The 13,481-nt window shown below is 51.4% G+C and overlaps 1 protein-coding gene across 5 annotated transcripts in view; it reads left to right on the top strand.

Annotated features, from left to right (window-relative positions):
* The window catches only part of TBX4 (T-box transcription factor 4), a 31,247-nt gene extending 22,181 nt beyond the window's left edge, over positions 1–9,066 (top strand). For 4 of the 5 annotated variants that reach the window (XM_079798150.1, XM_079798149.1, XM_079798151.1 and 1 more), the window contains 4 exons: positions 2,444–2,596; positions 3,533–3,621; positions 3,742–3,977; positions 6,937–9,066. In XM_079798150.1, coding sequence (XP_079654276.1) covers positions 2,444–2,596; positions 3,533–3,621; positions 3,742–3,977; positions 6,937–7,556 — 1,098 coding nt within the window. In that variant the 3' untranslated portion in view covers positions 7,557–9,066. The remainder of the gene's footprint in view (positions 1–2,443; positions 2,597–3,532; positions 3,622–3,741; positions 3,978–6,936) is intronic. The other variant, XM_079798152.1, reaches the window with a different exon arrangement.
* The last annotated feature ends 4,415 nt before the right edge of the window (positions 9,067–13,481 follow it).

The following is a 13,481-nucleotide window of genomic DNA, read 5'->3' as shown; positions in this document are numbered from 1 at the left end:
AGTGGATAGAGTTTGTGACCACGGCCCAGGTCTCCCCATGCCTGTGCCCTGCCTTGCACTTACTAGTTCCTGTTTTTGGGGAAAGTACAAAAGGAATAAAGATACGGCCCCTTTTCTTGAGGAGTTTTTAGTTCAATTGAAGGGACAAGAATAAATAGGAAGTCAGGAGGAAGCAGCACCACAGCCACAGAGAAAATACATGGGAAGTTTCAGAACTGGGAGTTCAGAGCAGGTCCTAGTAATCTAGGAAGGCTTCCTGGAGGAGTTGTTAGGCCTAGAAGGTGAGAGAGAATGGGAAAGGAAGATAAAAACAGCACAGGGAACTGCATGTGCAAAGATGCAGAGGTAGGAATCTGGGGATTCCTAGGGGCATCTTGACCACCTCCCAGGGATTCAGTAGCTGGGGCTTGTGGGAACTTAGTTCCTTTGTTAGCTCCTACAGCTTGAGGGAATAGTGCAGGTGACAGAGGAACTAACGGGACCGGGAGATGTTTTCCAAGATCCAGCTCCTCTCCCCAGTGGACTTTTCCCTGGAAAGGGACGTCCATCAAGCCCCACCCCACCCCTGCCTGTCATTAGTCTCACTGTCTCTTGTCTGGCAGCCCAGTTGGGAAATGGGTATCCAGCTGCAGGACCTGGTTTGGGGCTTGGGAAGCTCTGTCTCTGCCCCAAGAGGGTCCAGAGTTTTGTCACTGAGGGCTAAGGGGTAGTGGCTGGTACAGGACGCAGAAAAGCTAGTTCCTGCTGGAAGGAGCTACTCGGCCAAAACCAAGGAACCCAGGGAAAGCCAGAGCCCACAGCCCAGCTCCTGGCCAACTACCTCCTCAACTGAACCTGTGCTCTGGGCTGTCCTGTCCCTGGGGTGTGGTCTGAGCAGAGCCTCCCCAGACTAAGGCTTCTGCCCGCTTTCCATGGGAGAGCCTGGCCCTGGCCTTCTCCAGGCTCTGGTCACTCAGAACTGAAACCTTTCACTAAGCTTCAGCACCAGGTGGGGAGAAAGGAGAGAAAGGAAAGGGGACTGGGACCCAGGGCCAGCCTAGCCCAGCCAGACAGGAGCCAAAGGGTTAACAAAAGCAGCAGTGCTGATAAAATGCCCCAAATTCCTGGTCTTGCCTCCAATGGGGAGTGCGTCTGGCAAATGTCAACGATAAAAAAATACATTTTAATGGCACATGATGCAGCCGCTACCGTGGGGCGCAGTCGAATGAAGCAGGTTTTGAGCAGCCACTACTGTGTGTTACTCCCAGGCACCAGGGCCACGCCTCCTGGCCTCTTTCATAAGCTTTGGCCATGAGGGTGACCCACCGCCCCAGCCCCAGGCACCTCGGGGCCGCTGGCCTCCTCTGGCTTATTTTAGGAACTTTGTCTCTTACCTTGGTACCAAGCCTGGGATGGAGCTTCCCTCTAGGCTGTGAGCAGGTCTCAGGATAGGATGGTCTCAGGATAGGATGCAGCTGAGTCTCCCAACTACCCCCAGCAGGCCTCTGTGAAGGCTGAGAATGAATGAACAAAGGAGTCACTAGATGACAAAGGTCAGAGTGCAACATTCTCTTCAGCTCCCTCCCTCCCCCATTCCACAGACTCCTGGGCTGGGAAGTTGCTTTTGTTGCTGACAAATGTGAGGAGGGGGCTGAGCCCTGATTGTGAGCATTTCTGGGGAAGGCTGGTCACACATAAGTGGGAGGGAGGGATGAGATGGCAGGGGAGCGAAAAGGCAGGAGAAAAAGAGGGAGAAGCAAGGGGAAGAGTCAGGTAGGGGAACAGGTAAGTTATGCATTATGATCCCATTTTACAGATATGAAAACTGGGGCTGAGAGACGTCCAGTTACCGTATTTTCCGGCGTATAAGACGACTGGGCGTATAAGATTTTCCTGGGTTAAAAAGTCGTCTTATACGCCAGAAAATACAGTAGTCCAATATATTTAATCCATTATATCTAATCCCATCAATATAGTCCAATATACCATATTTTTCGGCGTATAAAACGACTTTTTAACCCAGGAAAATCTTATACGCCCAGTCGTCTTATATGCCAGAAAGTACGGTACTTGTCTGAGGTCAGACGTCCAGTTACTTGTCTGAGGTCAGACAGTGAGACAGTGGCAACCTGGACTTTTGTCTGTAACTCAGAATTCCACCTACTACACTGCTGAGTTCCCTGGGGACTTTCAACTGCTAAGTTCTCCATTGCCACAGTGAAGCCATCTAACATAGGGAAGTCCTGGGACCAGGCATAGGTGTTGGAACACAGAGGCCGAGTAGGAGCCCAGGGGCCTGGTTCTTCACGTGGGAACTTTAGGACCTTTCTGGGCTGAGTCCCTGTAGTCAGGCGCTGGGGTCTGGGCTTTTAGGAGATGAAAGCCAGTCCAGGGTCAGCTGAAAGAGGCCAAGAGCCAGTGGGTGGGGACCCATGGAGCTCAGAATGAGACCCTTGTCTTCCAGATCATTCTCAATTCCATGCACAAGTACCAGCCACGGCTACACATCGTGAAGGCTGATGAGAACAATGCTTTTGGCTCCAAAAACACAGCCTTCTGCACCCACGTGTTTCCAGAGACATCCTTCATCTCCGTGACCTCCTACCAGAATCACAAGGTACAGCTGCAGTTCCCACCACCGACAGCATGCGGCATTTCTGTTGGCCTTCAGAGAGGCAGGACGTGCAGCTTTGGGGAGAGGCAGTGAGGTGGAGGCAGGCCCAGTGCAGGGAGAGGCATAATGAGCAGGAAGGGAGACCAGTCTCCTAAACCTCTGTGCAAAGTAATTATGCTCTCTATTTAGGGATCAAGGTTGGCAACTGTAAAAACTGGCGTGGCGCTTGCCCCGTGGCATCAGTGTTAGGACCCTTCGTCTATAATCTCTCTCCCTGGTGGGATTCAAAGGTCGAATGCTGGGCCTGCAGAGAGGCAGGGGCGGGCGGAGAGGTGGGGTCAGGGGGAGCCCTGGGGCCCTGTCAGCTGTGGTCAGAGGCTGCCTCCCACTACTCACCCTCCCCAGCCCAACCAAACTGCTTCCGATCCCTGCATGGGTCACACCCCGGCCCCTCTGCCTTTGCCTGCGCTACCCTCTTCAGCGTGCTTCTCACATCGTGCACATTGGACTGGTGAGGGGTCAGGGGTCACTGCAGAGGGACCACGGCTGTGGTGGACTTTAGGCAGAGAGTGACAGAGGCAGATTTGCATCTAGAACAGTCTTTGGAAACTTGATGTGGCAGTTGCACTAGTCAGGGATGACAGGGACAGAAAGCTGTCACAGGCACTGGGGGAGAATGATGAGGGACTGAGCCAGGAGCACAGTGAGAACAGAAGACAGATGTGGAGGGTCTGTAGCGATAAGAGTAGGGTGGAGAAGAGCCAGTGACAAGATGTGCAGGGTGAGGCCAAGGAGGACCCAGCAGGACTGGGCCCAGGGCTGGGTGGGCAGCTTCCCCAGACCCTGCCATGAATTCTGAATGTGCCTGGGGCGGGAGGAGGGCCGAGGCCAGCCCAGTCCTCTACCCTAGCACCTCTACTGCGTGTCCTCTCCTGACAGATCACACAGCTGAAAATTGAGAACAACCCTTTTGCCAAGGGATTCCGGGGCAGTGACGACAGTGACCTGCGTGTGGCCCGGCTGCAGAGGTGAGGGGTCCCCGGGGGTGGGATGGGCAGCCTGGGTTCTGGTACGTGGACTCGGTAACCCTCAAAGTACCTTCACTCTTTCCTGTCTCCCTCTGACTGTCCCCCCCCCCGCTGCTCCAGCAAAGAATACCCTGTGATCTCCAAAAGCATCATGAGGCAGAGGCTCGTCTCCACCCAACTGGCGGCCAAGCCCGACGTCAGCCCCCTGCATGGCCCCCACCAGGCGCTGCAGCACTACCAGTACGAGAACGGGGCTCACATGCAGTTTGCTGGAGCCGAGCCACAGGACCTTCCCCTCAACACCTTTCCGGCCCAGAGAGATTCAAGCCTCTTCTATCACTGCCTGAAAAGACGAGGTAGCTCTCTCTGGTGTGGAAGCCCTAGAGGGTCAGTGGAGGGGTGAAGCTCACCTCACACACACTCCCCACTACACATGGAAGCACGCATAGATGCACACCTGTGCGCATGTGCACGCGCGCACACGTGCACACATGCACACACGGGAGAGCAAGCCTGAAGGGTTAGGAACCATGGCTGGGCTCAGGGCAGGGATGTTGGTTCTTGCTTTTAATGCAGCCTTCAGAAGCCTCACGGATAGCTCACGGCCTTGGTGTCCCCGGACACTGGTGCCCCGCCCTACTCCAGGTGTTGCTGCTTTGCAGCCAGTGCTTTGAGAGCCTCCACAGGATGAGCAGAGAGCACGAAATCTGCTGGACTCTGCCTCTGAGCAGGGGCGGATGCTGAGGGGGCACAGTCCAGAGGTTTTGGATTGGGGCTGTCACTCATCAAAGCAACCTCAATCCTAGAACAGGGGCAACCTGGAGCCATGACTGCAGGCTCTCTGCCTTGTCACACCAGGACCTGCAGAGGCTTCTTGAGAATGGAGATGAGCTATTGTGGATGTAGACTTGTGTGTGCTGAGCTCTGAGCCAGAACCAGCACATCTGTGCTCTGTCTGGTGCCAGGTCTCATCTATAAATCTATAGATTCCTTCATCTATGAACTAGGGGCGATTAGTGCTATTATGCCAGAAAACTTCATGGGGTCGCTGAAATTCTCTTGGGAATGAGTTTGGGGACTTGCGCTTGCAATCTAGAATGTTCTCTCAGCCCAGCTCGTACGGACCAGCAGGCAGGGCTCTGGTACCAGTCCCATTAGATCTAAGGACCTAGACCAGGGGCTGGCAAACTGTGGCCCTCGGGCTAAACTTGGCCTGTTGCCTGTTTTTGTTTGTGTCTGTGAACCATACAAAAACGGTTTTTACATTTTTTAATAGTTGAAAAAAATCAAAAGACTATTTCATGATATGTGAAACATCATATGCAACTCAAATGTCAGCACTGTAAATAAAGCTGTATTGGAGCACAGCCACGCACATTTACTTACCCGCTGTCGGTGGCTGCTTTCACGTGACGACAGCAGATCTGCGAACAGCAAGTCCTGGCTTAACATCATCCACAGGGTCTGCGACTTCAAGCAACACTAAGCGTGACAAAACCAGTGTTACCACAGGCTAATTGACATAGACAAGAGCTGAGTTCCTACAGCATAGTTCTGGTCACCAAAACACATCAAACTTCTAGATCAGGGGTCCTCAAACTTTTTAAACAGGGTCCAGTTCACTGTCCCTCAGACCGTTGGAGGGCCGGACTATAGTTAAAAAAAAAATTATGAACAAATTCCTATGCACACTGCACATATCTTATTTTGAAGTAAAAAAACAAAACGGCAAAAACACCCGCATGTGGCCCGCGGGCCGTAGTTTGAGGACGCCTGTTCTAGATAAAGATGCCAAACACTTCAACATTAAATACTGAAATAAATGTGAACTATATGTACATTTAAGAAAGGTTAATTTAAAAAGGTAAGACAATGATTTTGCAACCTTTTGCAATTCAGGGTGGCAGGTGGCTGGAGCCTGTCCCGGGCACAAGGCAAACCCACCCTCAGACAGGGACAACGTAGACAAGCCAACTCACCGCATGTCCGCATCTTTGGGGTGCGAGAGGAAACCGGAGTATCAGGGAAAACCCACGCAGACGTGGGGAGAGCGTGCCAACGCCACACAGTGGCCCCGGCCCAGAAATGGTTATTTTTTCTCATCAACATTATAATGAAATGATGTTGAATGAAACATTATTCAGAGACCTATTGTAGTGGCGACAGATTCCACATGGCCCACAGAGCCTGAAACATTTACTATCTGGCCCTTTACAGAACAGTTTGCTCACTCCTGACCTAGAGTGACTGGGCCACTTTCCAAGTTCAAGAGCTTAGTGCGCTGGAGAGAAAGGAGGAATCTGGAGAGAAGATGGAGAGGAGGGATGAGTGAGGGGTGAAGGAGAGAGCTGGGTAAGAGAGAGGGGCAAGTGCCTCATCAAGGAAGATGCCTCTACCTGGGGCAGAGGTGGGCGCAGGCCTTCAAACATGGCCCACTCCCCAGGCCGCCCCGCCCTGTGCATACTCCCAGAGTGAATCTCTAGAGGAAACAGAAGGAGGTAAGCCAAGATAAGCCACAGGACAAGCGCTCTTAAGTTTGTCGAGTGCTGGGGCCTGGGTCATCCCTGGATTCCAGGGGGGCATGCCACCCTAGAGAGTCAAGTCCTCAAGGTTGAGAATGGTTTGGGGCAGCTGAGGTTATCTTTTCCCAGAGTATTAGCTTAGGCTCAAAAGTAGAAGTCACCTTTTACTTATTATTATCAGCTCCATTTCTTAATTTTGTCAACAATGTTATCTTGGAATCTGTGTAATGACAATTTGATGGGACTTCTCTGAACACAGGTAGGGTTTGTTTCCTCTTCTAAAAGCAGCAGGGACATGCCTGCGGGTAGCTTGGGCTTCCTAAAGGCCTTCCTGGGAGCTGAGGATTGAGGCAGAAACGCTGTGGCTTTAATTTCCTGGCTCATTCAGACAGATGTGGCCTCTGGGCCTGGTTTGGTCTGGCAATTGTGTCTACTTTCCTTGGCCAGGGTGGGTCTAGTCTAAGAATGCCAGCACACATTAAGGCCTCTTCCCAGCCCCGAGGGTCAAGGCAAAGGATCAAAGCTGAGGGCCTCCTGGCTAAACACACGACTCAGTGCCCAGTGATGGAGTGTCCCTGTGCCTGTGGGCAAGGTCCACAATCTCACCATTTCTCGGCCGCTGCCACCTTATAAAAGCTGTTGCTGATTAAAGTGGTTTTGGGAGTGCCATGGCAACACGGGGCAAGGGTGGGCCCTGAATGACAAAGGTAGGCTTATCCTGGCCTCCAGCCGGGGTGCTCTGACCCGTGGGCTGGTGGGAATGGCTCTTCCTGAAGGTTTCTTTGTCTTCCAGCAGACAATGCCCGCCACCTGGACCTACCCTGCAAGCGCTCCTACCTGGATGCCCCCTCTGCGGTGGGGGAGGATCATTACTTTCGTTCTCCCCCTCCCTACGACCAACAGATGCTGAGCCCCTCCTACTGCAGCGAGGTGACCCCAAGAGAAGCCTGTATGTACTCGGGTTCAGGGCCTGAGATTGCGGGGGTGTCTGGGGTGGACGACTTGCCCCCACCCCCCCTGAGCTGTAACATGTGGACGTCAGTCTCTCCGTACACGAGCTACAGCGTTCAGACCATGGAGACTGTGCCTTACCAGTCCTTCCCCACGCACTTCACCACCACCACTATGATGCCTCGGCTGCCCACTATCTCCACCCAGGGCACCCAGCCACCAGGAAACACCCACTTCAGTGTCTACAATCAGCTCTCCCAGTCTCAGGGCCGAGAGCGGGGGCCCACCGCCGCCTTCCCGAGGGAGCGAGGCCTCCCCGCAGTGTGTGAGAGGAAGCCACCCTCTCCACACCTGAATGCTGCCAACGAGTTTCTCTACTCTCAGAGTTTCTCCCTATCCCGGGAAGCTTCCTTACAGTACCATCCAGGAATGGGGACTGTGGAGAACTGGACTGACGGATGACTCCCAAGTCCCCTCGACAGCCCCAGGACCATGTTAACTCAGCACTGACCTCTGTGGGTGGCCTGCACTACCAAGGAAGACAGGAAGGTAGTTTAAAGGGTGGGCTGTGTGCATGTGTGTGTGTACGCATGCATTTGGAGAGCCCTGATCTTCTGCCATACAATTGAGGCCATGACAAGGAACAAACACAACTGTCTCAGATGTGCTTTTGGCTGTAGGACCCGGGTCCATTGTTATCTGGCATTTCTGGAACATGCCCACGGGTGGGATGGAAGTGGGGACTTCATGTGAATTATTTAGAGATTTTATAATATAATATTTGACTTTCTCAGGGCCAGGTGATGAGGTCCCTCCCACAGGAAAGGTGGGGGAGGATTCTCTTCGCTGGGGTGGGAGGGCTCTGTGCACACCTTAGTGGTCCTGGCCTTCTCTGCAAGGAGGGCTGAGAACCTTGTTTGGCCTCTGGCCCACCCCCTTGGCTTCTGAAGGTTCTATGACATGACCCAAGAGGTGGGCCCAGCTAAGCCACAGAGCACACTCTTAGTGGAGCTGGCTGCCCAGTGAGTGGCCTGGAAATTCACCCCTGAGCTCTGAGGGCTGATCTTCAGAGGGTCATGTGCTAAGTGCCATCTGATGGGTATGAAAAAAACCTTTTTTTCCTTTAAGAGGAGGGAAAATGCAACCTATGGCATCTCTGTCATCATTCAGGTTTTCTTATAAAGCGCAAAGCCCTTCCCCCTCGGTCCCCAAGGCACAAGCTCTCACTCCCTCTGTTGTGCAAGACTCAGCCTCTCAGGCCCCATCTGCATCCTGTGACTGGCAATTATGAAACACACTTCACCTGGCAGCGTCCCCAGGAGACTGCGCTGGGGCTGCTGCCAGGCACCTACGGAGCCTGTTCTGCTCCTAGAAAATCCGTGCCTCTGGAGCAGGAAAGCCCAACAGAAATAAAAACGAGAATCGAGAAAACATTCACTTCTTCCAGTAAATTCAGCCAGTGTGCTCAGAGGAGCAAGGACCATTATTCTGCAGCGAGGTGGGTGTGAGTCCTCAGCCCAGCTCTTTAGCATTGAACATCACCAGACCATCCACACGGCTGGTGCAAACTCTGTAATCCAAGTTGGGAAATCTCTAAACTCTTTGCATGCTGAATAGCTATTTATATATTATATAAATAAATAAAGAAATATATATATATATATCTCACAAATGCAGGCCACATGTCAAATTCAGCTTTGCTCTTTACAAATGAATAAACTTTAAAAAAAAAATGAAACGTTGGAGGAGGTATTTGGAAAGACATCTATTTAAATTTTTATTACACACTTGATGTTAAAAAAACTAAGAATGGTTTAGAAAAACATATAAATAAATGAATAAATAAATAAATAAATATATATATATATAAACACACACAGTACAGATTAAATTTTATTAGCAGACACATTAGCTAACGGGATATGGAACCTCAAGTGTTTTTTATATAGCATGGATGTTTTATTTTGCATATCGGAACATAAAGCCATTTTACAACTGTGAAGTGTGTGGATGCTCTTTACTCCTGACTTGTCATTTCTTGGCTCAGCCATGGTCTCTGCCTCCCCTCTGCTCGCATTTTTTCTCAAGGGCCAGATGGAGCCCTTGGTGCCGCTAAACGTTTGTACCATGGAGCCTCTCAGCGTAGAGAGAAGGACCCACAGAGCCACTAGACCCTGGACTTCATGCTACTCTTCAGATGATGGGTCTGGATCCCAGGGCCCACAGAGGCCCCAGACGGGCAGGGTAGGCAGTGCCCAAGAAGCTGTCCCCTTTTAGTAGCCAAACCTGGTGGTTTGGGGGAGGTGGTCTCTCCTGTAGGGAATTCTTAGTGGGGTTTGTGTAGCTGCTTCAGAAAAGGAGCCAAAGAGCAGCTTCCATCGGAGACGGAGGCTTTCCGAGCTCACCAGCCACCTGCACCCAGAGAGGAGGAGTGGGCCTGACGGAGCCCTCCCTCCACTTGCCCACTCCCCAGCCAATCCCTGAAGCCTGGCCCCAGGTGGAGGGGAAAAGGGAGATGAAATCCAGTGCGGGGTCATCCCACTCAATTAGAAGAAAAGCTGGTGTCGGAAGTGCTGTTGGGTCTTCCTCTTAACCACTCCTTGCCCCACCCGTCAAGGCTCCTTCTCCAAAGCCGCTCACTGTCATCCACCATCTCCAATGCAGGCTGGTACCTTTCCAATCCCGTCCTCATCAGGATTAGGATGAGATTTCCAGCTGGGTACAAAGTCAACCTTGCCTCCTGTTTCCTCAGAGCCCTGCCCTGCGGCTCTAGGGTTTCTCCCCGGCTGGACTTCTTCCTGCAGGAGGAGGCCAGGCCCCTTCTTCCCTTGCTGTTGGTTCCTACCTTGGGCTTGCTGATCACAGAGGAAAACTGAACTTGGTTCAGGGCACAGGGAAGCCGGGGGGGGGGGGGGGGGGGCGGCGGCTCTTCCTAACTCACACCTGCTCTGCTCTTTTCTTTCTGGGTGGAGACTGCATCCTGGGATACTCCGCACCTTCTAGAAACCAGGCAGAGGGCTGGGGGCCAGCTGTGGGTTCCCAGGCTCGCACCAGACACACAGTTACCTGGGTCCCAGGTAAAGAAAGCCGCTTCTACAGGGGTGTTTTGCCTTTAGGCAGCTCCTAGCTTCCTCCCAGCTTTCTGGGAAGCAGGAGGTCTTTGGTCTTCCCCACCTGGGTACGGCTGGAGCAAAGCCTGCAGTGGGATTTGTGGAACTTTCCGGCCCCTCTGAATCAACAAGTCAATAAAAAGGGGGCACATGGGATACCCAGGAACAAAGGGCACTATTCAGTAGCGCCAACAGGTCATACATCATCGGGCCAGAAACCTGCCACATGAAAAGGGTCTGCTTCTGCTGTGCCCTGCCTGGGAAGGAAAAAAAAAGACCGATGAACATTCATCTGTGAGGCCAGCGGCAGGCAGCCCCAGGGCTCCGTTCTCCAGCCCAGGGCCAGGCCCTGGGAAAGGCTGGGCCAGGCTCAGCCACCCAACTGCTCGCCCACAGCAGAGGAGCCTGGGATCACGAAAGGGAGAATGAAAAGAGAAGCTGGGTCAGGCTGACAAATTGTTAAAAAACCAAACCAACTTCCAGCCTCTGCTAGGCCTCAGAGGGGTCAAGAGGCCTCGGCTGGCCCCACTAATGGAGCCTGCTGGAGGAGCAGCAGTCCTGGCCTCGCTGTGTCTTATCTTACAACATAAAATTAAAACCCACTTAAAAGGCCGGAGGGCATGTTAACATTCCCCCTGCTGTCTAATTGAAGTAGTTCCCAGTGCAAAGGATTTCACTTGAAAGATGTCTCCCTCCGAGGCCCAGTCCTCCTGCTCGGCGGGCAGGGGAGGGGGCTGGGAGGGTGGGACTGTCATCTCCAAGACCAGCACCAGCTCAGGCCAGAGAAGCCTGCCTCCTGCCACCACCCAGGTGGCAGGTGGCGACAGTGAAGGTTAGAACAGGCTGGGTTGTTCTGTAATTTTAATAATTTACAAATTCATTAGCAGCTATGTCAGCAGAGGCCAGATCCCTGACAAGAAGCCCTGGTAATGATTCAAATATGGTGAGCTCCGCAGCAAAACCTGGCAGTTCCTGAGGCCAAGAGATTTCTGTTCTGTCCCCCACCAAGGCCCTCCTCCCTCCTATGCAAATCCGTTTCAGGTCTGGGAGGCATACGGAATCAATCAGGGCCATCCTGTAAAGGTGATGAACTTGCACTGGCCATCCCCAGTAATGGGAACCAGTCAGCCCTAAGCCGGCTGGGACCGAAAGCCAAGGTGACAGCTATTAAGCAATTGTGTGCAGAACAAAATGGCAAAGGGGCCAGGTAATCAATTCAATTTCAATGGGCAACCCAAGCAACTGCAGCGTCTGTCGCAGCTGATTAGAGAGGGCCCGGCTGGAGCTTTCAATGCGAGCCCATCACAGATCAGAAACAGGCCCGGGATGAAAAGGGAAAGAACTGTCTCCTGAGAAGCAGGCGATGAAGGACTCTGTTTTATGTGACCGTGTTCTTCCTTCTCTCCTTGAAGAAAGAGTAGAAAAAAAGCAAGCAGTTGGGAGATTAGATAGTTTTCTTTTCAGCCATTTATCATTATGAAAGAAAGTAGACAGGGCAGGGGCAGAAAACTCTCCAGTGGGATTTCTGCAAAGTCTCACTAAGAAGGCCCAGGTTTACACTCTGCAGCTCCAATGGCCCCGCTGATTACCACAGCCTGACGGGGCCTGCAGAGCGTCCAGAGTCCCTCTTCCCTAACAAGGGCAAACAGGCCCCGTGCTCTGAGGATCACAGACATTCTCCTGCCGAAACCCCAAACCACCAAATTGTATCATTTGTGAAAATTAAAGTCTGAGTTGGAATAATGGGGAGAGGAAAAGATGAGACAGAGTTGTGCCAAGTCCCAGTGGGTTAGGCCCCGATTGGGGCCCCCATTTGCCTGGGCCCTGCTGTGTCTGCCCCCGGTCAGCACTGGCCTGTCTGATGGTGGACCCGAGCAGCCAGCTGGTTCTCTGGTGCAGAGGGTGAGGGAGGCAGAGCCAGGGGGCACCCACAGGCACAGAAGCAGAGAGAGAGACCAGCGATGGGGCTGTGGAAGGGATGGGAGAGGCTTGTGAGCAGATGGCAAAGGGTGCAGAACCAGGCGGGAGAGGGCCACCTTGGAGCCCAGGGTGGGGAATGAACCTCTGGGGCAGGAGGCTTGGGGCTGGGGCAGGGCTGGTGGGGAGGGAGGAAGGGGGACTTAGAAGAGAAGAGCAATGGGTGCCATTATCAGGTCATTTTAGAAGAATTACAAATGGTTGATTAACCTGAACAAAATTAACCTCGCTAATAATCTAAATATCACTTTTGTCTAGCAAATTAACAAACATTTAAGAAAAGATATGGGGAGTCTCTCTTAATCACTGCTGAGCTTGCTATAGTCTTTCTGGAAAAAGCAATCTGGTAGCATGGACAAAGGCTCTAAAAGTGTTCACATCCCAAAGAAAATAACCAGCAATGTGAACACGGCTTAATGCTCTATAATCTTCATTGTGGTATTATTTTGAATAGCTCCAAATTGGAAGGAAGTAAATTGTGGTTAAGTAAATGATGATATATTCATATTCTGGAATATGATATAATCACTGAAATTATGTTGACAAAGTGCATTTAATGGCATGGGGAATTGATTTAAAACTAAGTGAAAAAAGAGAACCATAATATAGCGTATGAACTCAACAATATTTGAAAAGGAAAAAAAATTGGTGTAGCCAAACAATAAATCATTAAATAGCAATCAACAAGAGATTGAAATATGTAAGTACATATATCCATTATATATTATGTAAAAAAATTACTGAGTAATATGTACAGTCTCCCATTTATGTAAAATACAAAGCAAAAACCTCTGTGTGTGTGTGCACATATATTTTATTTGTGTGGTGTATATGTGTGATATGTGAGCCTGTACCATGTATTTGTGTGTGTGACTGTGATTGTGAGTCTGTGTGTGTGTGTGTGTTAGGGGCACAGAGAAGATGTAGGAGGAATTGTTACTGATAGTTCCCTCATACATCTGTTTTGTTTGACTTATTGCAATATGCCCGTATTACTTCTGTAACTAAAAGAGTTAATTAGAGGAAAAAGGAAAAGAAGTTGTGAGTATAGAAGTGCCTGAAATAAAAGAGTGGAAGAAACAGTGCCCAAATGCTATGGCAGCAACTCTGGGAAGTGGTGGCTGCTGCCCGTCAAGTGGAGGAGACTGACTCGCCCTCCTCACTCTACTGCCTTACTAGTTTCCTCCTGACACTCAGGTGCTCCCTCTCAAGACGCCTCCTCTTCCTCCAGCAATGCTGCTGTGGTTCAAGGTCTGGGGCTTTAGCCTTCCCTTCCCACTAGCTACTCCCCCAGGGTGAT

Source organism: Cnephaeus nilssonii, assembly GCF_951640355.1.
Source record: "Cnephaeus nilssonii genome assembly, chromosome: 19".
Classification (NCBI taxonomy): Eukaryota; Metazoa; Chordata; class Mammalia; order Chiroptera; family Vespertilionidae; genus Cnephaeus; species Cnephaeus nilssonii.
The sequence above is the reverse complement of the archived record's forward strand: the minus strand, read 5'-3'. Positions and strand labels throughout refer to the sequence as shown.